This window comes from Rhodofomes roseus, assembly GCF_022264815.1.
Source record: "Rhodofomes roseus strain CIRM-BRFM 1785 chromosome Unknown C8Q71scaffold_13, whole genome shotgun sequence".
Taxonomy (NCBI): domain Eukaryota; kingdom Fungi; phylum Basidiomycota; class Agaricomycetes; order Polyporales; family Fomitopsidaceae; genus Rhodofomes; species Rhodofomes roseus.
In genome coordinates, this window is record NW_025952969.1 from 148714 (window position 1) to 173500 (window position 24787).

At 54.8% G+C, this 24787-nt stretch overlaps 7 protein-coding genes across 7 annotated transcripts; 5 read left to right on the top strand and 2 right to left on the bottom strand.

Annotated features, from left to right (window-relative positions):
* Positions 1-895: 895 nt before the first annotated feature.
* C8Q71DRAFT_764402 (uncharacterized protein) lies at positions 896-10682 on the top strand. Its single transcript, XM_047924063.1, has 33 exons — positions 896-1321; positions 1375-1675; positions 1726-1750; positions 1808-2185; positions 2243-2351; positions 2407-2784; positions 2835-2926; positions 2985-3543; positions 3672-4250; positions 4306-4435; positions 4488-4570; positions 4623-4795; positions 4851-4917; positions 4970-5121; positions 5173-5427; positions 5491-6768; positions 6822-6862; positions 6919-7013; positions 7064-7107; positions 7164-7360; positions 7417-7463; positions 7515-7587; positions 7636-7877; positions 7927-7989; positions 8042-8295; positions 8346-8531; positions 8584-9030; positions 9082-9165; positions 9221-9397; positions 9454-9575; positions 9629-9781; positions 9832-9894; positions 9953-10682. Exons 1-33 carry the CDS (start codon positions 1285-1287, stop codon positions 10356-10358), a joined length of 7290 nt encoding a protein of 2429 aa, XP_047777586.1. The 5' UTR covers positions 896-1284; the 3' UTR covers positions 10359-10682.
* Positions 10683-11373: 691 nt separating this feature from the next.
* C8Q71DRAFT_709872 (uncharacterized protein) lies at positions 11374-13025 on the top strand (the record flags this gene model as incomplete). Its single annotated transcript, XM_047920710.1, has 3 exons — positions 11374-11777; positions 11836-12633; positions 12692-13025. The coding sequence occupies 3 exons, from the start codon at positions 11374-11376 to the stop codon at positions 13023-13025; spliced, it is 1536 nt and encodes a 511-aa protein (XP_047777587.1).
* Positions 13026-13448: 423 nt separating this feature from the next.
* On the bottom strand, positions 13449-14989 carry C8Q71DRAFT_858815 (uncharacterized protein; the record flags this gene model as incomplete). Its single annotated transcript, XM_047927562.1, has 4 exons — positions 13449-14106; positions 14158-14528; positions 14582-14801; positions 14877-14989. 4 exons carry the CDS (start codon positions 14987-14989, stop codon positions 13449-13451), a joined length of 1362 nt encoding a protein of 453 aa, XP_047777588.1.
* A 679-nt stretch (positions 14990-15668) lies between these two features.
* C8Q71DRAFT_908353 (uncharacterized protein) lies at positions 15669-18947 on the top strand. The gene is made up of 8 exons (XM_047928992.1): positions 15669-15931; positions 15990-16384; positions 16453-16757; positions 16811-17306; positions 17366-17569; positions 17634-17865; positions 17931-18304; positions 18379-18947. The coding sequence occupies exons 1-8, from the start codon at positions 15755-15757 to the stop codon at positions 18857-18859; spliced, it is 2664 nt and encodes an 887-aa protein (XP_047777589.1). The 5' UTR covers positions 15669-15754; the 3' UTR covers positions 18860-18947.
* A 355-nt stretch (positions 18948-19302) lies between these two features.
* On the bottom strand, positions 19303-20238 carry C8Q71DRAFT_848877 (uncharacterized protein; the record flags this gene model as incomplete). The annotated part of the gene is made up of 5 exons (XM_047926685.1): positions 19303-19679; positions 19745-19766; positions 19872-19978; positions 20040-20181; positions 20227-20238. The coding sequence occupies 5 exons, from the start codon at positions 20236-20238 to the stop codon at positions 19303-19305; spliced, it is 660 nt and encodes a 219-aa protein (XP_047777590.1).
* Positions 20239-21509: 1271 nt separating this feature from the next.
* Positions 21510-22620, top strand: C8Q71DRAFT_709897 (P-loop containing nucleoside triphosphate hydrolase protein; the record flags this gene model as incomplete). Its single annotated transcript, XM_047920712.1, has 3 exons — positions 21510-21778; positions 21851-21983; positions 22042-22620. Coding segments are annotated over 3 exons (981 nt in total), but the record flags the coding sequence as incomplete, so codon positions are not given.
* Positions 22621-23344: 724 nt separating this feature from the next.
* Positions 23345-24699, top strand: C8Q71DRAFT_106740 (uncharacterized protein). The gene is made up of 3 exons (XM_047916289.1): positions 23345-24459; positions 24528-24577; positions 24632-24699. The coding sequence occupies exon 1, from the start codon at positions 23672-23674 to the stop codon at positions 24449-24451; it is 780 nt and encodes a 259-aa protein (XP_047777592.1). The 5' UTR covers positions 23345-23671; the 3' UTR covers positions 24452-24459; positions 24528-24577; positions 24632-24699.
* The last annotated feature ends 88 nt before the right edge of the window (positions 24700-24787 follow it).

Consider the following 24787-nt stretch of genomic DNA (forward strand, 5'->3'; position numbering starts at 1 on the left):
CGGACCTACTAGCTACGTCGGCGAATTGCGGGGTGCTTTGCTGGTCAAGGTATGTCGTCATTGCCTCAACTTCCCTTGTAATTCTAGGTACTCCTCCAATTGAATCGCATGTATGGAAGTAGACGGCAGCGCCAAGAAACCATCGAATCCTGGAGCGCGAACGCTCACTCGGCCCGACTCTGCTCGCTAGGTACGCCAGTCTTTTCGAACGAGCATCGATCTCAGGAGAAGTAATCCGTCAAACTCAGGGTGTGGCCACCTTCGCCAACTCGGATGTCCACATGAGTTCGATGCGCGCAGGTACCTGTCTGCAGAGTCTGCATCGAGCGTGCACCGAGCGCCGCCATGCCCTCGGTGATAATGGCCATGCAGGTAGGTCTATGTTCGCATCGTGCTCGTGCTCGTGCTCGTGTGTTCCTAGTCTCTGTCACAACTGCTACCAACATCGGATTGGAAATTGGACTGGCATTATGTGCAGGCGCTCGCTATGGCGCGTCAATTCGTTACTTCTGCGAATGGTCCATTGGTTCTGACCACATGAAACGAGCCCCATTGAAGACCCTCCACAGCTACCTACTCCGATTTCGCAACCTGATCTTTGTACCAGCAGCCATAGACGTTGGCGTTAATCAGGCTTTTGCGTGCCGATGAGGTGCAAAGCCCTCGAAGTTGGATGATTTTTTATCTCAGGCGAGCTTAGTCAGCCCTTGGAGGACTCACACTCTCGGACTCACACTTCCGGATGCCCGACTTCAGCAAATGACAAGTTTTGTGCCCCAGGTCATGGACGTCGGGGTCATGTAGAAGCATTAGCTCCACCCCCCACCCCCCCCCCCCCCCGATCCGAGGGGTACTATTGTGGATTATGACCTGAACGGCCTCCGGACATTGGTCTCCTCGAAATGGCTATGATGACGGACCAGTCCCCTTTGGTCTGTTACGCGGTCTGTTTGATCGAACACGGGAGCCCCCGCGTGACTGGGGAAGCACCACCTCGGCGTGATGAAGAGTCGCTTCTGCGATCGGTTGTAATTCTGAACGCGCCTTTTCCTGAATCCTCTCAGCGTACCGCGTTGTCGCATTCTCACGTCCCGATGCCAGGGAGATCATGCGGCACAACTCGAAACGCAATGCATCCCCAAACACGCGTGGGTCCCGTATTTCCAGGAACGTACGACTGCTATATGGCTTAGGTCGCGAAGCCGGTCTGCTTTTGGCCTCCGTCCCTAGGTTCGTCCAGTCCTACCGTCCTCCACTCCTTCCTGCTTGTGCGCGTTGGCAGCGATGTCGGCAAGCGGCTCGGAAGACCGGCTTGTGATCGGTATGTGCGAAATGTTAGACTTGACTTCACAGGCTGACGTAGCCTTGTTTCAGCATCTGAACCCCCCGCGGGGTACGATGCCACGGGGACGCAGCCAACGGCTCCTGCAGCCGCCACACCCACGACGACCGCAGCAGAGCGCACTTCAGGCGCAACGACCGCCGCCGCTGCAAAGAAGCAGCCATTTTACAAGCGCAAATGGTTCATCGCGTGTCAAATCGTGACGGCGATAGTTGGCATCGTCCTGATCTTCGTTCTGCTCTTCCCTGTCGTCAGAGCCATCGCGCAGGCCATCGTGAACAAATCGCAACTCAACGTGGAGAAGGCTTCCATCCTGACCCCCCAAAATACGACGTGCGTCTCACTTCGGATGTTAAGTTTGCTTACGCTGACTACGGGTACAGCTTTCAGCTGCATATGGAAGGATATGTGAGCCGCGTTGCCATTGCCTGTGACGAGATTCATTGACGCCCGCGTCTGTCCAAGGTATCGCACACCGGTATATTCAACGCGAAGATAGCGTTCCGTGAGCCTATCAGCGTGGCCTGGGTCGACCAAAACGGCGACCAAGAGGTCGTGCGCAACCTCGGTACGATGGAGCTCCAGCCGCTCTACGCCAAAGGGAGCACGAAACGCGCCCCACTGAACCAGTCGACGACGTTCACTATCACGGACGAGGACGCGTTTGGAGAGTTCACTATTGCAATGATCACGCGCCAGAACTTCACATGGCGTTTGACGAGCAACAACCTTCAAGTGAACGCTCTCAGGTTTCCTGCGGCGAAAGGTCTTCACTTCAACAAGGACGTAGTCCTGAACGGGATCAACAACTTCGATGGCAAGATCGTGCTCGAAGACTTCCAGGTGCGCCTCGTGTATTGGCCAGTGAACATCGTTCTGACTCAATGCATCCTTGTCCAGCTGCCAAGCGATGCAGCGAATGGGATCAATTTCGTCGCTAAAACGAGTCTGGACAACACGAGCCCCTTTCAAGTCGATCTAGGCACATGCGTCTTCGCACTGAGCTATCGTACGTCGCATATCAGTTGGACTCATTGGACCCCTCAATAATTAACGTCGTTCAGGCGAGGTTAGCCTTGGGGAGGGAACTAGCACCGGTCTTACGCTGACTGCGGGCAACAACTCCGTTGATATGTCGGGCGTGCTTGTCAAGCATACGAATGAAACCGAACTCGTAGTCATGGGCGAACTCTTCACACAGTACCTTAACAGCGAGATCTCGCCGGTCATCGCGAAGGGAGTCAGCTCACGACAGTCTGATGGTGCTGCCGTCTCTTGGCTTTCTGCGGGGTTGGAGGCGTTGTCGCTCACGGTTCCATTCAAACCCAACGCGCCTATCAACCCCATACAATCCATAGATGTCCCGTACATGACCCTCGGGTTCACGCCGGAGACGGCTTGGCAGCCTTCGACCTCGAGCTACGGCGTGCAAGCTCACATGAGTTCGTATCCATCCATATATGATCGGTACAATGCTCATATTCTTCGACAGAGTTGCCCTTTGGCTTTCACGTGTCTATCGGCCAGATCGAGAACGCGTTCAACATCTCTCATAGCAGTAACAACATTGCGTCTCTTTCTACGGTAAGTCGCCTTCATTCTCTCACGTACTTTCAAGTGCCCACGTGCTATCCTCCTTCAGTCATTGGGCCAGTCCACGTCCGATATCAAAGTCCTGAGCTCAACGGACACCGAGGGGATCGTCAATATCACAATCGAGAACACGCCCCTTGTGGTTCCTAACAACGACGCAAATCATGACCTGTTCTCGATGTTCAACCTCAATCTCACGCAGCAAACCCAGTCAGATTTCCGGCTGGTCGGGCACGCACGCGCCGTTGCGAACATGAGCATCGGGTCTATCGTCCTCAATCCCATCAAGTTCGACGTGCCTTCGCAGCTCAAAGGCTTAGGTGGCCTTCAGAATGCCACGAAGATTTCCAGTGTCGATGTCTTAGGCGGGACGAACGACGCGATGACTCTGGCGATCAACGTCTCGATTCACAATCCGTCGAACCTCAACCTGAACACGGGCAATTTGACGATGCAGCTGTATCGCGGCGGTGGATACATGGGCACGACGCTCCTGCCGAACCTAAATCTGACGATGGGGGATAATATTATCCAAGCTACCGCGGCGTTTGACCCCAATGCTAGCGGCGAAGGCAAGCAGACTTTGGATGACTTCGTGGGTGGTACAGGTAAGATAGCTCTCACTAGCCATCTTCTGCGGCCATGTCGGGGTCTTCGCGCATGTGCGCATGTGCCCAATCGTCTCTCGCCAGTCATCCCAATCGCTCTGTTCATCGACTGACTTGTTGCATTGCAGACGCCGACATAATTATCAAGGGTTTCGACTCCAGTACCGAAGTCGCTTCCCTGCTGGGTGCTTTCAAAACGCTGAGTTTAGGAGCGACTCTGCCTGGTCTGACGTCGAGGCTTCTTGATAGTGCCTCGCTGACTATCTTGGAAACGACCGGCATCACGAACAACATCTCTCACGTCACTGTTTCTCTCGCTAATCCATTCACTGCTGCCTTGCAAATCACCAGCATCGCGTCGACGGTCTCCTCGCATGGCCTAACTCTCGGTACCATCAAGTCGACCGATGCGTTCACGTCTGACGGGAAAGCCACGACGAACTCACCAGAGCTCGATCTGGACATGGACCTCGATCCCGCGGTGATCTTCTCGTTGCTCCGCGCTCTGGCGGTGGATCAGGGGATGGACACGGCTCAGGTCGATGGCATCATGGAGATCGGCGGCATTCAATTAGCTCAAACGTATGGAAGGCGGAACGTCCATGCCAAACGCAATATTTACACGAATTTCAATCTCCCGTCATACGTTGACCAGGCATTTGCCAATCTGACGTCTAACGTCACTTTGAGCGCTGGTGTGAAAATCGGTATGTCAATTGCTTTCGTCGTCAGTGTGAACGCCCTAGTCATGATGTTTGGCAGGCGACTACGAGACAACATTGAACTATACGCAAGGTGACCTCACGACCAAGACGGACGAGAGCTTGAACCTGCTGCTTCCCGTGTTAGCTCAGCCGATCGTGCAGAAGATCGTTACGGACTCCGTTCTTGGGTATGTACGCCTATGCGTCACGCCATCCTCTCATCTCATCTTTATAACGTAGCATCGAGACGTTGACGATTAGCAATCCCACTGAGACGAGCTTCTCCGTCTTGCTCAATGGATCCATAACCAACGCCGGCCCATGTTAGTGATTTCTTTCGTGACGACGGGTACACAGTGCTGACCGTACTCGCAGTTGACGCTACGATCATGTTCTCGGATGGGCTGTCCATCGCGTGGAACAACCAGACTTTGGGAAAGATGGCGATGCCGAACGTGAGTCTCGTTGGCGATGTCGGTGCAGCCTTGAACATCCAAGAGGCATCGTTCGAGATCGCAAACTCAAATGCTCTGGAGAAGTTCACTGAGGTAAGTTGCGCTTTCTGCCGGATTTTCGTGCCCTCCGATTCATCTGTCTTCATAGGTTCTATTAAACGAGGAAAGCTTCGATTGGACCATCTCCGGTGGTGGTCTCGTTGTGTCTGCCCTAGGTATGTCGTAACATTTGCCACAGGAGCAGCTTGATCATTTCTCGCACCCCAGGCATCAATGTCGAGAACATCACGATATCCAAGTTGGTGACATTGAAGGGTATGAATGGGCTCCAGGACGGCGTTGTCATTGAATCATTCGACCTTCCTGAGAACGATCCGGCGGGCGGTGTCCACCTCACGCTGAACACGAGCATTACGAACGTATGTACGGTCATTTGCTGCCTTGATCAGCGTATTCACATTCTGCTTTAGCCATCACAAGTCGGTATCGCGCTGGATTCTATCGCGTTCTCGAACTACTATGGCTTGACATACTTGGGCCCGGTCGCATCGGAGAGTAGTTTCGATCTGGCGCCTCTGTCTACGACTAGTCTTCCGCTAGTCGGACGTCTGGTCCCTCAGAATGAGTCGAGTGGCCTCGCCGATGTGTCGACCATCTTCAACAACTTCATTCATGGCAAGGATAGTAACGTCACCGTTTACGGCGCCTCCGCGGGTTCTGCAGATGTAAGCACACATGCCATTCTCTTAACTGAGTGCAAAATTAATGATCACACCGTATGTGCGTAGGTGACATGGTTGAACCAAGCCATCAAGACACTGGAGATCCAGACGTCTCTCCCTAATCAAGGCGTCCAGAAGATCATCACTGGGGTCACGTTGGAAGAGATGTCAATGATGTTCACGCAAGACACGGCCTATGCGCCCGCAACGAGCAGCAATGCAACGACTGCTTCTTTCACCATCCCGTTCAATTTCCCCGTGGACATCACGGCAGTCGCTCAGAACATCACAGCTGCGTACCAGGGCACTGACTTTGCTCAGCTGATTATTCCTCAAGGACCGGCGACAACGGACGTCGATACTCGCATCATTCATCTGACGTTCTCGAACATCCCATTCGACGTCATATCCGGCCGAGACAACGTTTTCCAGCAGTTCTTGGCCGAGGTGACGATGTCGGCGAACGAGACGTTCCAACTCTCAGGCAACGCTGATACCGAGGCTAGTACGGCTGTGGGTACTCTATCGCTGACGGACATCTCGTTCTCGGTCGACACAACGATTGCCGGATTGCAAGGTCTGGATGCGGAGCCGGCACTTGTCCGCAACCTGGACGTTTATCATGGTTATTCTGACTACCTGCTCATCACCTGCGCGACGACGCTCCTGAACCCGAGCAACTTGACCATCGGTACCGGGGACGTTTCATTCGGCCTGCTCTTCAACGGCCAGACCGTGGGTAGCGCGGACATCGACGGTCTCGTCATCGTTCCTGGTTCTGCGAACTACAGCACGGGCGTGCATTACTCTCCGCAAGGCGAGTCTGCCACCGCCGCGGGCGAACTGATGCTCGAGAACTACATTCAGGGTGTCATTTCCTCCACGACGATTCAGGGCTCCACGGATACCACAAACGTTGACTCGCTGAAGCTAGCCATGTCTGAGGTGAAGCTGCAAGCGGACATCCCGGCCCTCCACCAGAACCTCATAACGGCCGCATCGCTCGTCTTCCCGAAGGATATTGTCAAGACTGGCGTTGCTGATGCAACGTTTACGATTGCGAACCCGTTCACCGCAAGCATCAACCTCTTGACGGTCAATGCGTCAACGTTCTACGACTCGCTCTACATCGGCGGGTTTGACCATGTTGACATCAGCAGTTCGCCCATCTCCGTCCCCGGACACGACAATGCGACCTCCTCGACGCTACCATTTGACTTCGACCTGGATCCCTTGGTGATCATCCAGATGCTCGAGTCGGCCGCACAAGCAGGTGGTGTTGACCTCGGACCCCTGACGGATTTGTTCCAGATGGTCATCGACGACCCTGATTATCATCCGAATGTGGGTGGTCTGTGTCATCTTCTCTGGCTAGTGTCGTTGACGACTGTTGTCAGGTTACTGCTACAGTTGCGGATGGGGATTCAGGATGTTCGAGGTCTGTCGGTATCCGCGACTACGATTTGTGCCATTTCTGATGAAGCCTTATTACAGCGGGAATCAGTTTGACGTCGACGATGCCATTCTGAACGCACTTTCTGGGCTGAAGGTGGACCTGACAGTGGAGAGCGGACTCAAGCTAGACGACTGTGAGTGCATTATGTATTCCATCATGACTTCGCTGACAGCAATGCAATAGTTGCCACTCAGTTATCGTTCAATCAGTCCACCGTCCCAGCTCAGGTAAGCTCGGAACATCCTTCTCCTCCCGTGACTTCCTCTTACCGTTGAATCTATAGACCGACGAGACCGCACTGTATCTCATTGGCGTAGTTGCTCCCCCAATCGTTCAGAAACTCGTGTCGGCAGCGTCCATCAGCTTCAATAGGGCCATCATCAGCGATATCTCTGAGGATGGATTCAGCCTGTCACTGAACGGCTCTCTCACTGGCACAGGTCCTCTGGACGCCCTGATCGAATATGTGGAACCGGTGGCGTGAGTGCTTAGCAGGTGTGGAATGATGCATGACCCTGATGATGAATCTCCCAAAGGGTTAACTGGCAAGGCAGCGACATTGCTACTCTCACTCTGCCGAAAGGTGCGTATTTACGAGATCGTTTGTGGCGTCGTCTCACATTCCTACTATCAGTGTGTGCTGCCGCAAATGCGGGTGTACCCAACTACCAGACCGACGCACAGTTGGCGATCACGGATCATGATGCGTAAGTGAAGCAATGTTCACCGATATACATCTGCTCATGTGTATTCAGCTTCACGGAGTTCGCGACGTATATGCTCCACAACGAGGATTTCGAGTGGACGATCTCTACCAATGCTCTCCGTGTCACTGCGTTGGGCACTGTCTTCGACGGCGTGCAGCTCACCAAGAACGTGACGCTGAAGGCATTCGATGGTCTACCGGGTGTCACTATCTCTAACTTCCAGCTGCCTGGCGATGCTCCTGAAGGCGGCATCAGTATCGAGACGGACTCGTCGATACCATCCCCGGCTCGTGAGTCCCCGACTTTCCTGACGACCTACCAGCGCTAAGTGTAGCGCAGAACTCGGGGTGTCTCTTGGTACCGCTACATTTGAGGCGTATTATGAAGGCGTACTCGTTGGACGTAAGTGCGCCTTCGTGTTGCCCAGTACAAGTCTCACGCTCTCCCATCGTAGCTCTTCAGGCCTCCAATCTTACACTGACGCCGGAGTCGACAACGTCCACGCACTTCAGCGGTCGCATGATCCCACAGAGCGGAGGAGACCTAGATGTTGTTGGCCAGCTCTTCTCTAACTTCCTTGCCGGGGAGAACCAGACGTTGAGCGTAACTGGAGAGTCGGTGGATCCAGGATCTGGTATAATTGAGTGGCTCAGCACCGCCTTCAAGACGCTCACGATCAATGTGACACTTCCTGGCCAGAGATACGAGGTACATTCTTCACATCACTCCTACGTGCGCAGTCGTGAATACAGCCACAGGTCATCAAAGCGATCACAATCGGTGACTTGGAGGTCGTCATGACGGACGACGGCGAGGCCTACAGCCCACTCTCTAGCTCGAAGTCTACGGTAGCGCAATACGCGAATCCTTTCGGATTTTCGTTGCAAGTCATCGAGTCCGCAGAGGACATCATCATTAGCGCCGGCGGTGGCGACGTGGCATCGGTAGGCTGCCTGTATCTTCGACTCAATGAGAAGATGCTAACATGTCCTCTAGCTGAGCGTACCGGGTCAGCAAGTTTCCAGTGGCACTTCGACAGGAAACGACGTCGACATGGTGCTGAGCTTCACCAGCGTCCCCATGAACTCTCTCAGCGACAGCAACTTCAACGCCTTCTTCGCGGGAGTCACCCTCCAGAACGGCGTGGCCTTCGAGCTTTCTGGGGCAGCTAACACCACCGCGCGCACCCCAATCGGTGACGTGCCGATCTCGGGCATTCCGTTCAACGTCTCCTCGTCTCTGGCTGGAATTAACGGGTTCGGTGGCACCGCGTCCATCTCAAACGTCACGATCACTGGCAGCGGTGGTAATGGTGGTGATGAATATGTTGTTTCGCCGCTGACGACGACGATCAACAACCCTTCGAATATATCGTTGGACACTGACGACATCTCGCTCGGTGTGACCTACCAGGGGACCTACATCGGAAGAGCAGCCATTCAGGTGAAGTAACGCACACAACTGTCAGTGTTTCTCTCATTAACGCACATGCAGACCTTCAACCTTACCCCTGGCGAGAATGCCATCGCGTCAGAGTTCCACTACGAGCCCCAAGATGCCAACGATACGACTGCTCAGGTTTGTCGCGATTGAAGCGTGAATATCATACCCATCGTACTTATTTCGTACACAGGCCTTCTTGGAGTCCTTCCTCACGACTGGCGACAGCCTTGCGTTGTCTATCAAGGGCGACTCCGACAGCACTTCCTTCGGATCGCTGGTGACCGCTCTGGAAGGCGTCTCGCTGAGTTCGTCCATCACGGGCATGAACGCGAACCCCATCCTCACGCACGTGAACGTCTACATCTCGGTGAGTTGGTGGACGTCTGGTCCACCCGCCTCCTGGCCTGACCTTAACCTGCTCAGCTCTCGACGCTCGTGACAAACCTTGTCGAGGTCGACTTCGACGTGCACAACCCCTTGGATGCGGACCTCGACATCTCGCGCGTGCAGGCCGATAGTGGTGTCAACAACGAGGTCTATGCATTGTACGAACTGGTCGTTTGCTTTGACCCTGTCACGCACTCACCTTGTCGCACAGCTTCAACCAGCCATTCGACTCGTTCGTTATTCCGCCCGGTGGGACAGTGAACAGCGGGAAATTCGGGAATGTGCTCCTGACGAAGGGCGCTCTCGCATCTCTGCCGATTATACCATTGGGCTACCTCGACGTCGCGTCTGCGCAGACTCTGACGTACGTGGCTCCTCACTACTACATTGGTTCTTTTCTGACAATCTGTACAGCATCGCAGTAGGAGGATACGAGGTCCCTTGGATGAAGCTCTGGCAACCAGGCACGCCGACAGAGTGAGTGTTCCTCGTCCCGTACAATGCGCATCCACGGGCCGCTCATGCTCTACGACAGTTACCACCTGGACATCCTTGGGCTCGATTTCGGTGATCTCGAGTCGGCACTGTCGAACAACTCGAGCTCGAACTCGATCATGTCTGCTGCGTCCTCCGCTGCAGGCATCGTGGCCTCCGCGACATCAGCCGCGGGGAGCGCCGTCTCTTCCGTGACGTCAGCCGCGGGGAGCGTATTCTCCTCTGTGACCTCGTCCGTCGGCGGCGCGGTGTCGTCTGCTGCGTCGGCGGCAGAGAGCGATGCGAGCTCGTTCGCCTCTGCAGCGAGCAGCGCCGTGACGTCCGCCGCGTCCGCCGCACAGAGCGTTGGGTCCGCAGCGCAGAGCGGCGCGGCGTCCGTAGCGTCCGAAGTGGCGAGCGACGTCATGGCCAAAACCGCGTCGCCCGCGACAGCGTCCAGCTCATAGACGGGCTCGCACGACGAACCGTCATCCCTACCGAATACCCGGCTAATGTGTACAACGGCATACGGACAATACGGCATATGTGGCGATACCTTGCATGATTCTTGACGGCTTGTACTTCTTATGTGTAACTCTTATGACGATTTGACACGTTCTGTGACGGCTTGCGGTATACACTCAACTTACATACCGCTGTATTAGTAGTACCAGTTCACCGTATTGGCTTTTTGGCGGAGTGCTGTATCTTTACCAGTCGTTTACATGTATGCTGCATGTACGAGCTGATGATTCCATGTTGAATTGCAAACTGTACTCGTCTGACAGTCACGGCTCAGCAGGCCTTATTCGACTCGGAGCACTATCGAAGTATTGCTGATCGGGTTTGAAGTATGATCATAACTTATGCGAGTCTTGAGTAGAACCATAGAGTCATATCATCTCCCGGTGTCCTACTAGACTATGCCATGCTCTCCAGTCGACCAAGGGTTCCCTAGACGTACGCGTTCGGCGCCGTGCGAGCCTCGTGTTGAGCTGCATGGCTGATCGCTTGTTCAATAGAGCCATTTGGTCATTATTGTCGACGCCGACATGCGGCCGGATGAAGGTCGGTACCGTCGTCGGCGACTGCAGTCCGCTCAACTTGATGGCCTTCACGCGCGACACGCGTCAGTGTCAATGGGTATCCGAGTTTGTCTGTCGGTCACGCGACCGCGACGCGGGGGGACGCATGAGCACTCAGCACAAGTCCTCGGTGCATAGTCCATAAAAGATGTGAAATTCAGGATGATCCACAAGATGGGCGACCGGAGAGTGGACGACGTTAGTTTTAGCCGGATACAGCGTTGTCGTCAAGATCGAGTTCGCGTCGTTGACCCAGGCGCTCGCGCTACCACAGTGGGCGCCTACTCCGCGTTCATCGCTTCGACCTCCTCACCCATCGCTCCGTTTACGTTCCCTCGCCAGCTCTGTTCAGTCCCGGATGTCCTCACAATAATCACCCTTTCTTACTTCTACTTACATGAGCACTGGCAAGTTCTCAGCAAGGCCACTCTCCCTCACTGGGCCCCGTCCGCTCCAACTCGTAGATGGCAACGCTCAGCCAGGAGGGTTAGGTTCGCCCTCCGCATCCTCGTGTCCTTCTCCTACCATCTCTGGCCTCTCTACTCCTCCACCGACGGCCAAGTCATCTAGAAGCGGCAAATCTCGCCGACAGTCTTCAATATCCTACTTCCCTAGCGATAACGCGCCAACATGGGCGTTACGCTCCCCGACTATCGCTGTTTCGCCATCGCTGAGGCGGAGCGCGTCCGTAGGCCAGCCTGTGAAGAGTCCACCTGTTGCGGGTGACAGACGGAGTCTCGGGAGCTCAGAAGGGCTGCAGTCACCTCGGGGTGATCGTGGACCACTGACTCTCACGGAGAAGTACGTCGATCCCTATAATCTTCTGCTTCTCGGGAAACGAGATTAACGTGGATCGTAGACATGCCGACCTTTTGCAATTCATTGCACAGAAAGAGTCGAAATGTTTGGAGCTGCGCTCACAGTTGGCTGTGCACGAAGCCGAGCTTGCACAACTGAAGCGAAAGTGGGAGCGTATCGTCAGTCGGGGCGTGGACCGCGCGGCTTCAAGCGCCCCCAACTCCTCGGTCGCAAGCCCGCTCTCCCCGCTCGACGGCATCAAGGAGGGTGTGCAGGGCGTGAGCCGCCTACTGCTCGGCGACCTCTCCTCCCCCTCCACATCCTCACCGACGGTACCCGTGCAGTCCGTTGCCGGCTTCGCGACGAAGTCGCGTGCCGCACATCGCTCGCGCGGACACGCCACCTCGCAGAGCACATCCTCTGTCTCCACGACGGGAACGACATCGACGAGCGTGCGCCTCTCGCAGTCGTCCGCGTCGTCCCTCGCCTTCGACGACCCGCCGCGCGAGCTCGACGAAAAGGGCGATCTCGCAGAGCAGGAGTGCCGCGGGAGCGTGGAGATCTCGCCCGCGAGCGCACTCAGGGCCGCGAAGCTGCACCGCCGCAAGTCGCGAGACTGCGCCCCCGCGCCCCTGCCGGACTCGCCGACGACCCCGAACGCCGCGTCCGCGATGTCGCCCACATCCGCCGCAAGCAGCACACGCGCGAGCAAGCGCGCTAGTTTGAACCTGGCGAGCGGCCTACCGCCCCCCGCGATACCCGGTGTGGGCGCGTTGGCGGTGCAGCCGATGTCCTCGTGGATGGAGACGGTCGGGAGCAGCGTCGGGCGGAAGTGGGAAGAGTTACAGAACGGCGATACGTGCGTCATCTCTTCGTTTCATTCACACGCGCTGGCTGTGTCTGACGGTATGATATAGGTTCACGAAGGGCCAGAAACGCGCATCCGTCCTGTTCTCGGACGTGTCGCAGTCACTCTTCTCCGCGCTCGCGTCGCCTGGCCCCGTGTCGAGCAGCTCCGTGTCAATATCAACGAACCCGTTCGCGGCGACGCTTTCCCCGCTCTCGACGTCGCCTTCGCCCTCACCCTCGCCGGTCGGCGCGCAGGCTGCGTCATCGTCGTTGTTGGAGGACGATGATGGCGCGCAGGGACTCGGCAGCGTGTTGGTGCCTGATTCGCGATCACCACCGATCTCGAGCACCCCTGCGAAGCCCAGCAGCCGCGATCAGAGCGACGACGAGTGGAATTGGTAGACTACGTGGTTGACGCGGCTTGGATATGTCCGTCGCGTTGCGCACGCTATTCCGCTTACGCTTTCCATGGCTGCCGCGTGGGTATGCGCTACATAATGTGTTGATACCTATGACGAGTGTCCGCAGGTGGACATATTTGTGCCTGCCCCAAATCATCAACTGTTGCTGTGCATCCTCAATCGTGACTCGGAATTCATCAAGGCTTCAATTCAACTGTCGCAACAATCTTGTATACCACCGGGGTTACTCCATGCCTTCTACAGACTGCCGATTCCGGTGCAAGAACTCCTTCGCGGCCTCCGTCCATATATCAGTACGTGCTGATTCCTGTTACTACACGGCGACTGACGACTATGAGATAGTGTCAATATTGCGATGATTTTACACTAGACTCACAATGCACAGCAGTTTCCTTCATGCCTTTTATGTCTTTTTTGCTGGTCTTTGTTCACTTCGTCGATGGATGTCGGTAAAATTCCGAACTACATCCAGACGTCGATACCTCTTCTGAAGGCGTTGATTGTGTGTGGACACTGTCAGAATGGCAACAAAGACTATCCAAACTTCCTCCACTGGCATGTCCACAGCAAGTGCATACTTGGCAATGACCCGTGTGCGCAGAGTCCAGGAATACTGATCTTGACCGTTCTTCTTCGTCTTGGCAATAGCAGGGTAGTTGGCAACTATGGTGAGATCATTGGCACCATAGAACACTCCAAATGTGACATCCAGTTCATCCAGTTCATACTTGGTGAGTTGCTCAACCTCTGTGTCATATGGAAGTTTGTGTTTGTCATAGTGCATGATGATGACAACCAGCTCTGTTGGATGGAGTGCTGCACTCATTTGGGTGATGGCTTTTTTGAGTTCTTCTGGTCCACGTTTGGCTTCAGCAATGAAGGTGATCACATCTGGAACAGCTTGATCTGCAAGTGTGCTGTCTTCCGATTGTGTAACATCCCATTGGCCTTCCATGGGTACCTGGGTCTGTTTGCCTGTTGCTTCTGCTTGGATGAACATGTCGGGGCTTGCACCCTTTGTAGTCCGTGATAGTGCATAGATCAACTCAGCAGGGGAGTTCCTGGACAAAGGTGAGGGCATGAGTCATTTAATGATTGATTAGAATGCTCACGATCCAAATTTGAAGCCTTTGCCTGCAGCACAGCGCATAATGGTGTCAATCACAATGCCAACGTGTTTCTCCGTCACTGTCTCCGTATCCTTATAGCTTGCTGGTTGAACCAATAATAGGAACACCAAAGCAAAACAACAAGAAATTGCATCAGCCCTTGTCAGAAGATCTGGCACAGATGCTTTCAAGTCATCATGATCTTTTGTTTTTGCATTCTTCTCCTTAGCCTCAAGTTCCTGGATGTTCCAAACCTCCACCATATTTGCCTGTGCAAAGGAAAATGCCATGTCAGTTATGAAGTATCTCCCTTGGTTGCTTTCATATTTCTGTATGTTGTTCTCTATGGATTGATTGATGACCAAGGATGAGCTCTGGCCAAATTTAATCATTTTGACAGGTATATCTCAAGACATGATGAGCTTACTGGGTGGTCCAGTCCCATGAGATCTTGTGCATCTTCATATGATACTATGAGGTATCGCTGTAGCTTGCGCAGGAATTCATGGATCTTCTTGGTACAGATGCCAACATCTTCATTGGATTTTGAAATCCCATATAGTGCCACTTTATCAATTTGCGTATGGTCCCAGTCATTCAAAATATTGATATTCTGCTTCTTGAGACTGTTGAGACTGCTGTGTGCACTACTGCAAGATACATCAGCAGCACAAATGGTCAAATCAATCATAGCTCTACTATATTTGGCATCAGGAACAAACCTTGCAGGGACTTCAAGGTCTCGCTTGAAGCCCAACAGATCCCGGATTGACTGGTAGGTGATACTGGGATTGACCTGCTTAGCATTGAGCTGTCTTGGTGTCTTTGGTGTCATGCTTGTAGGTGTTGGATGAACAGGCTCTTGTGTCTCCAAGCTGTGAGATGCTGCACTTTTATAAGGTGCAGACTGGTCCATTACATAATCACTATGAGTCAGCCAGAACGATGGGACAATTGTTAAAACAGATTGCTAAACAAGGTGAAGCACAACAATAATGGTCTGATAATCAGGCCTATCATCAACAATCAATATGTTCCATCTTCAGGGTGCTTGTGTACGTTGGGAATGTGTGTTGTTTTGCTATTATATTGCTGAAGGTTCTTATTGTGCCTAAGCTTCACACAAGGCTCCAATAAGTTGGGATTGTAAGCTCATGGTGTTGTGCATCATGTACAGTTGATGCCGCCGGCATGTGGGATGCTAAGATGTAAGTGCTGGTAGTTAGTAATGTGACAAATCTGACTGAGGGAACAGTGACTTGTGGCTGCAGTGGTACAGGTAGCCCCAATGCGGCTCCGAGTACGGCATATACAAAATGGAAAGAGGTCTAGAATGAGCCAAAGGTGAGTCAGAAAAGAGAACACAAAAGAAATACAAAACAATAAGTCTATTTGTAGGGCCGAGCATCGGGCGCTCGTGCGATGTATCCTGGCGCCCACGCATCGGCCTCAGTAGTACACACATTTCTATTGTGAAGCTGAGACTGAAACATCATCAATTCATTCCTGTGTCTGTTTTGTGCTCCTGTACCCACTATTTAAGCTGCAGACTCGAGTCGTGATTCCTCAGAGATACGCAACACCTTCTGATCAACCTACTATGCCGCCACCTGCTAACTGGACATTTGCCGCATCAATCAAGAACACAGATACTATCCTAGTCGACTCGGATGAGATTGAGAACTGTTGCTCACAACAAATTGAATATCTTCGTGCCCTGAAGGCTTCTTGGTACGGGACTCACTATGACTCAGAAGTCCTGGCTAGCTGGAAATCGGTGAAGTTTCCTATCATTTGCTCTGCTGTCGGGAAAGAAGTTGATACTGGAACCGCAGCTCAAGTTAAGTGGAACACCGTCGGAGGATGATGGATATCCAGTTGCAACTGCATTCAATGTGCAGATCATCGGCGCCCAATTGTCTCATGTGTCAACCTCCGAGACCCTTGTTTCCGACTTGGAGAATAGTGGAGGGTCGGACGTGAACGTGGACCACTCTACAGTGCATGATGGTCTCTGCGCCAGGCTGAGACGACCAGTGTCTGTTACGCGCTGCTCAAGCTCTGCATACTGGGCCGGGTGGTACCCACTGAAGGCCGATGAAGCAAATGTTGACCTTGCCATGACGCTGTTTCAGGTAGCCCAAGTACTGCAGTATCAGGACTCACAGTTCCTGGCTGAACACGTTATCGCCACTGCATTTGATGGCATTCCTGGCACCTATGTTCGAAGGTATAACCTCTAATGGTACTCGGACACACTCACATTGCAACTGATTCTGTATATTCGATCGTGATCAGGAAGAACTTGGGCATACTGGGGCTTAAACACACTGAACACGCAATTGAACCCGTCGATTGCGCAGTAATTCATGTCCCCACAGGGCGTTCGGTCGAGTCTGCCCTCGAATACCTGGCTCACATCCCGATCAGCGCCAAAAGCCCAGCATTTGTTCTCTGTATGAAGGGACCTATGCAATGGGAAAGTGGCTCATGGCAAGCCGGTTCAACGGGATCACAGAGGCCAGACCTGCAGTCGATCATACACGATTTGGCACGGTTGGCAGAAGTCAGCCTATCTTCTATGGTGCAATGGTGGAGCACACGTCAGTTTGTAACCCTCGTCATGATGTATACACGCTAACATCGACTACCACAGCTAGTACAGATGCACAGACTATAGCCTTCCCGCCCGCTTGTGCGATGACAATTGGCCTTGTCTACGACTCAGAGAACATCCATATGGTGGCGCATATCCCCTATCACACAGATGGCAACTACAAGTACCTGTCGCTGCTCTTCGATAAACTTCCCTTCCCCTCCCGATGCACTGGAAGTGTTCACGAGTTCATTCAAGGTCGCTACCGAGTCGCACTCGCACTTCTCTCCCTACAGCAACACATCTGTCGTCTCACCGAGCTCCCACAACAGCGGCACCTGGATTCTGTGCAAGCACCGCTCATCGTGCCATTCCCTGGGACGCGTGTCGATGACGAACAGATACAAGCTACAGACAAGTCGGAAACAGAGGTAGAGGAGCCGTATGGGCTAGGCCGGGAACAAGTCGAGAACTGGCGCCGGCAGACGACTCGGACGCTCGAAGCAGGTATGGAACCAGAACTTCAAGAGTATATGACCGGGTCCGACTCAGACAGGTGATGGTGATTTGGTGACTGCTTGTCAGTACCCGTGAACTCACTACACCATAACGCAGGCCCAGATCAAAGGATGCTGCGCATCAGTCGTCTGTCATGCACTTCAATGATGACTCGGACTCCGCGGATCCAAACTTTACTCCTATCAGTCCTGTTGAGGACGTGTACAGGCGTTTCACTGTCTCTCTGGAACGGGAAGACCAGCAACTATTGTCTCTTATGAAATGGCTTGCATCTCCGAGTCATTCCTGTGATACTTCGAGGTAATGTGTCTGACTCTCACTGCATGCACGTTCACCTACTCACAATGTTTGTACAACGCTCTAGTGACAGTTTACTATCGCTGACAAGAATTGTGTGCGGCCACGATACAATACTGCCAATGGCTCCACTGATGGCTGAGCGATGGAAGCACCTTTCGCTACCATGGGGAAAAGTGTATGAGTCTGCGAAATTGTTGCGTTCCTACGCCCGCGACGCAACCAGGGGATTTTTCATGACCGGTTTCAACAAGGAGCGGACAAAGGCCATTCCTGTGGGGTTCTATGAAACACAAGAGGTAAAGTTCTACTTATGGCTCATAGGCCATCAACGCTTGCATTAACTGATCTCATCGCCTACTAGTACGTCACTCAGAGTGATGGTGATACGCATGCGCCGCAATCTCAGGCTACTACTGTTACTGCCGCACAATTGACCTCTGGTCTCGTCAAGAAAACCATGCAATTCTGCAGTCAATATATGACATCCGAGGACAGTTCTTGGCTGGGCTCGGGCTCTGGCCGCTCCGACGACTACATGGAGTCGGTGCCGAGGGTCTACGTTCGAGATGACGCGACAGCGGAGCAAAGAGCCAGTATCTTGACTCTCTTTCACCCCTGTGCTCCTTCCTTGCAGCTAGTACAAGAGCTGGCTTCTGAGCACCTCATCGGAGACACGATCCTGAAACTCCTTGCGCCTTACTCGGGCTATTTCGCCTTTGTGCCTCCAGTCATAGGGTACGTTGTCTTCTGCCTGCGATCGATCCGCACAGAGTTTGTAAGCCTTGCGCTTTGCTTACTTCATTTTACAGGGCCCATTCCGCCATCGACGAGAACTGCCACCTTCCGTTGGCAGTGATCTTACCTGGCGATCCTAGTATCAAGACGAAAGATATTCCGGGTGTGAGGCGTCGTATGGCTGAAACTCTCAGTCGTACTCTCACCACGCTTGTCTTGCATCATTACCGCAACAATGACTGGATGTACGATCGGAAACTGACTGAGGAAGATGCAGCGATTCACTTGGACAAGCACTTCTTCGTCTTCAGTATCTTCTATAAGAGGGACTACTTCAGCATCGACATCAACTACCCCGTGGTTGAGCCAGTCATTCCAAAGAGCAAGGACTACATCTGGAGATTCTGCAGTGTAGAGGGAATGCACAGGACGCTGGAGGACCGTGTGCCACTTGGTCCCGAGGATAAACACCCTATTTTCCAAGCACTTCTATTTGTCGAACAGCATATACACTTGCTGCGACGTAAACTTACCTCCAGCGGGATGGAGCTGTAGATTAACACGGTTGCTTACTTCCTTCTGTAATCATTCCACTTCACGAAGCGACACAGATGTAGATTGATTGTAACAAACCTGTCTTCACTGGCAGCTCGCTGAGCGCGCTGAGCGCTGAGCAGCAGCTCCTGTGCCAGCCAACGGGCTCCGCAAACATAAATGGTCTGTCATCAATCTAACCAAACGATCACGGTGTAATGCCACAAAACGTCCCATTCTTGCTAATATGTGTTGAGCCATGGCCCTGTATACAGCTGTGGTCGCATCTCTTCACTGAAATCATACCGCGTCTTCGCTCCAACCATATGAATAACTACATGAGTCCGGTTCTTGTGAAGTATGAGCCGTAGCGTCTACTCGGTGATACTGCATCCAGCGAACAAGCCTCTGATGCCCTGCGCCCGACACATCGCTCTGTACTGAGGAACGTAGGGTCCGGATCCTCAGCTGCCCTTGACCGCGACTTCCGCCTCCGTCTGTATTGCGCGCTTCATGGTGTCCGCCAAGAAGCGACGTTGTAGGCAATATTCGCCGCGGCACCAGACACAGCGGACCCCCATGTACGCAGTTCCCTTCTGTGGTAAGACGGGACGTCGCGCCGCTTGAGCAGGAACGTCGCGACGACCTCCTTTGAACGCGAACCATGCGGCATCCCCACCGGCCTGCCGGATGAGGGTCGCGGTTTGGCCGAGCCACATCCCACGGAACCCAGGTATACGGATGATGGGCTTGAGGATGGAGCTGGGGCCGGGAAGCTTGTGGAGAGACGAGCCAGAGATTTTTGCAGGGCGAGAGGCAGCGGGCGCAACAGAGGATAGGGCTGCCACCGCAAGAGCGAGGTGCCCAAGTGTTCGTCAAAAGTGTGTCGCCGGCTGCTTCTCATACCAGTGAATGGCGTTTCGGAGTTCTGTGTACAACCAGAAAAGCGACACGTTCTCCTCCATCGTTCCAACCTGCGTTTTGCTGAAAACGTGAGCGCTATCTTGTGGAGGGCAAGCGAGCGAAAACACACGAGTTCAGTGGGGTCACCGCCGACTGCGCGGTACGTGCCGCACTTCTGGCTCAAGAAGTCGTCGGGGGCGCCCTCTCTGCGCGCCCGGTCGTAGCCAATCGACTCGCCTGGACATTCAAACGTCGGTCACTCTCGCGACGAAGTGGAGGAGCATGGAGCACGACGCACCCTTCGAGCAGCTGGGGAAGAACTTGAGCGCCGGGTGGCTCTGGACGCCGTACGTCTCGGCAAAGAAGTGCAGCGATGCAAGAGACCAGCTCGCCGTGCCAGCCGCCCAGCGCAGCGCCGCGATCCGTTGCGGGCGTTCGCCCTACAGTCACGTGCAGCGTGGCGTACGCGTCGATGTCTTGCTGACCGGGTTTGACATTAAAGCCTTGAGCTACCCCGGAGCTACCTCTGAGACCAACGCATGGCCAAAGGGGCCGCCGGCCGGCAAATGCGCCAATTCTTACACCCAGCCAGCTAGCGATGCCAGCGCTTCGCCGCGCCGCCTTGCGCACGGGCCGTTAGTGACGGAGAATATGTTACCTATTGGGCCACAGCCCATGAGTTAACCAGGAGTAGCGCGGCGCAGCCGATTGGAATGCGGGTGAGATGAAGAACGCAGCCACCGTCGAGAATGTCTGTCCTATGACGGCGGCGCGCAGCGACCTTCTTTCAGGGCACCCCCTCCCCTTTATACCCAGCCCAATATGCCAAAACAGAGCACACGTGCATGCATTAAACAAACGCGACCTCGCGAGTCGCGTCGGACACATGATCGCGTTTTATAACGTTAGCGCGTTCCCACGTGATTGCTTCCATCGCGGCAGGGGTTGGCTTGGATAACGCCATCCACGGATATCCGTAGATATCATCCGTTTCCCCGCCATCCGTTCTCACCAATAACCATCCGTTTTCCTGCACAATTTACTCCCACGGTAGGTGGGGTCACACGCAGTCAGAGATTCGTAACGAGATGGTCACAAGCGACGGGAGGTCGCCTCTAAGTAAGTATCGCTCTCTATCTATGTACTACCTGCAACCCGCCTCTGCCCGCAATGCGCACGGGTGCTCGTGCAGTGCAGGTGAGCGAGCGGTTGCAAACTAGATAATGTCTGCTCAACGCTGTCTAGTCCGTTGCTGCCTGGCCACACCCGCAACCTCGACAACCCCACTTCAACCTCCAAATTTCGACATGCCGACCCACGAGTCTGCACCGATGGCGCCGACGCCGGTGTCAGTGGCACCCAGACCTGCAACAACGCCTTGGAGAAGCACCACGAGAGCGAGCCGGGCAGACACAAGGGCAAGAGAAGGTGAGTGGTCTCCAACCTACGGTCTCGGGCACGGCTGATACCGTACGAGCACGGAGTGCATGGCGACAGCGCGCACGCAGGCTGAATTCCCCGCGCGTAAACACAGCTGACAAGCGCACCACGACCACCAGCACGTCGCCGCGATGGGAGACGGAGACCGGGAAGGACGCCGAGTGGACGGTAGGTGTGGGCGCGGGCGAGCGGATGGCGGGCACCATTCACAGCGGCGACGTAGGGCCCAAGGATGATCGCCGGGTTGGCCAGGTCTGCAAAGCAAACCGGCTTGCGCGATTGCAAGACTTGGGCACTGTAGTCTCGTCCGGAGGGCGTCGCGACACCCAACGCCTCGTCCATCCTGCACCTCCTCCGCGCGCACCCGTCTCCGCTCACGCCCGCCGAGCTGTCTCCACTCTACATCACCTCCGCGGACTTCCACGCCGCATTGAAGCAGGTGCAGCGCTCTGCGAAGCGCGAGGGCTTTACCTCTGTGCCCGACGTTACTTGGGCGGACGTAGGTGCGCTGCATGCGACGCGCGAGGAGCTGCACATGGCGTTTGTGCAGCCGATCAGGAGGCCGGAGCTGTTCAATGGTGTCCGCGTGGGGCGGGCGTACATCAGTCCTCTCTGACACATATGGCATTCAAGACAGGGATTCCAACGTTTTGACCAGCCTATGCTCAGCGCCCGTCCTTGGTTGTACGGCGTGCTCATGTGGGGCCCGCCGGGTTGCGGCAAGACACTCCTGGCGAAGGCGGTCGCAAACCTGAGCAGGGCGAACTTCATCAGCGTGAAGGGGCCGGAGCTGCTGAACAAGGTGGGTACCTCTGGTCTTCATCCAGTCTTCGCACAATTTGATCAATACGCCGCGACAGTACGTCGGCGAGAGCGAGCGCGCCGTACGCCAGGTCTTCTCGCGCGCACGCGCCTCTGCGCCATGCGTGATCTTATTCGACGAGCTCGACGCGCTGGTGCCGCGGCGGGACGAGGCGCTGTCCGAGTCGTCCGCGCGCGTCGTGAACACGCTCCTCACCGAGCTCGACGGCCTCGACGCGCGCCGCGCGGTGTACGTCATCGCCGCGACGAACCGCCCCGCCTTGATCGGCCACGCGATGTGCCGCCCCGGCCGCCTGGACAAGCTCCTGTACGTCGACCTGCCGAGCGCAGAGGAGCGCACGGAGATCGGCCGCACGCTCATGAGACGAGAACCACGAAAACGCCGCAAGCCCAGGGAAGGACAAGAAGGCGTCCTGCAAAGGCCCGAAGGTCGACCGCGGACAGGTCCTGCTCAAGCGCCTCGACGCCATCATCGCCCAGGAGCCTACCTTCCTCGTCCCCGACGACTCCATGCCGTTCCCGCTCGTCACCGCGGACGCCCCGCTCCGAGGGAGGGTGATGAAGCTGCTCGAAGACATCATAGCGCAGGGACCCCCGTCGCTCGGCCCAGCCTCTGACACGTCCGACTGAGACGCCTCGAGTGTGGAGAGCCCGTTCCCGGTTACGCCGCCGACCTTCGCTGTGGACCAATGCCTCCAAGTGCTGCGGCCACTCGACGTCGTCCCGCTTCTTCGTCTGTCTTCATCGCCCGAGCACCGCGTGATCCTGCTCCCCGAGTCCTCGCCGCCGCTAATACAAGAGTCCCTTACTATGACCCATGAAGAAGAGATCTGGTCCAAGATCACCGAACACGGAGTTTCCCTTGAACAGTCGCCGCCATGGGCGGGCTCCCACTCTAGACAGCGGGCGACTGCTTGGTCTTTCGCATCGAAACGTCCCCGAATATGGAATATCTCCAGCCGCCTCCTCCATCCTCCTGGAACGCACCGAAGGAGGAGGACGTGCCAAAGCATGTCTGCGTGCCGAAGATGATCGTGAGGCTAGTCAGGCCGAGGCCATCGCAACTTCGTGGACCGCCCGTCAGGCCAGCTGGTGTCTGAGCCTCGTCCATCGGCCCTGACGTTGATCTTGGCCTCTCGATTCTACTGAAATTCTCATCTTCAGCAGCGTCGGCACCCAACGCGGGAGATGCTCACTTTCTCGTCCCTCCTCTGGTCATGGCTGCGGCCACACCTGTTCATAAGACTGTGTCGCTGTCCACGGGTAACTTCTGATATTTGCAGTATATTGCTTCGTATTCCTAGTTATCTTGCCATGCATTTGTCACGCCTTCCAAATTCTTGTTCCTCATCCACAATCGCTCTGGTTGTCTCCGGTGTCTTCCATGTACTGTCATCCTCGTCTTAATCCCTTGGCTATTTCGATGAGTGCACCTACCCAATCTGTATCAGCATCATATCCGCCTCCGCGGTGGGCATCACAACCTAGTGTGTTGAATACTCCTATTACATATTCGCCATAGGAGGCGATTCGCGTTTGTCAAATCTCCATAAGCACTAACGCGGATACACATGGCGTGCCCATGTGCGACGCGAATAATGGCGCTTCCATGTACTACATCGAGGGGCTGGGCCTGAGGACAAAGTGATTGAGTACCCAAGTACACGGATGAGGAGACACATGCACGCTGAGAGTCGCGGATCATGCCGAAGGAACGCTCAAGAACTGGCGAATATAAGAGACCATCCCTGGAGCTGCTGCCGCGCAGTGTACTGCACTCGAGGTCTGGGGTTGATTTCCAGGGCATCGTACCATCTCAGCGGGGGGAAGAAGACATACGAAGAGGCGGCGACACCATGCCCTTGGATACAACATCCTCCCTTCCGCCTTGATGCGCCTATAACTCTTCCCCGTCTCACCCTTCAATGCGACGCGCATGTCGTAGTCTTAGTCTACGTCGAGGAGATGCCTGTTACGGGCGAGGGGAAAGCAAATCTGACCTGGGTGGTTAAGACGAGACCTATCAAGCAACTCGGGAAACGCCAACACCTAACCCTAGAGATCGACTCACAACGCTCCGGGGTAGGCAAACTCACCTCCGTTGTCGAGTTGCGCCGCCATTGGATCCTGTTTACCGTGTCTGGCGGCCCCTTTCTGTGCAACCTCCGCGTCCCCGTACCGTGGGCGGCCCTCGACGACCTCGAGAGCTTCACCCACTCCAAACTGTACTTCACACTCCCCGTGCTGCCTCGTCCGCACGAGGAGTTCCGGCGAAACCCGCTGTTCACGAATGACGAGGAGAATCCGTACGCCTTCGAGCCGCCCGAGAGAGGAGCATCGGAGTTGGAGCCTGCGGTGCGACTCGCTCGGATTACGTGTCAATGGAAACCCCCTTCGCTAGACAGGAGCGTTGACTCGGAAGGGGAGGTTCGGTCCAAAAGCCACTGAAGAAACCGGTAAGTGTCATCTTGTCCCGAAAGCGTAGCACACGCAGCATCTCACCCATGCGTCCTATGTTACATAGGCTTGGCCTGTATATTCGGGTCAGAAAGGTCATCTTGACGAGATCTGAAGGTATGAATGATGAATCTACTCACTGCCCGACATACCGATGATCGCCCACCTCAGAACAGTCGTCTCAGCGGCATGCCACCACGTCTCGCAGCCGATAGGAAGTCGAAGGGGGCACGAGAGAGGCAGCCTACGGGAGACTGCCTCATCCTTGGCCTTTCAAGCGACGAGAAGAAATTGAGTGCCATGCACTCTGACAGTGCTGGAATGCGT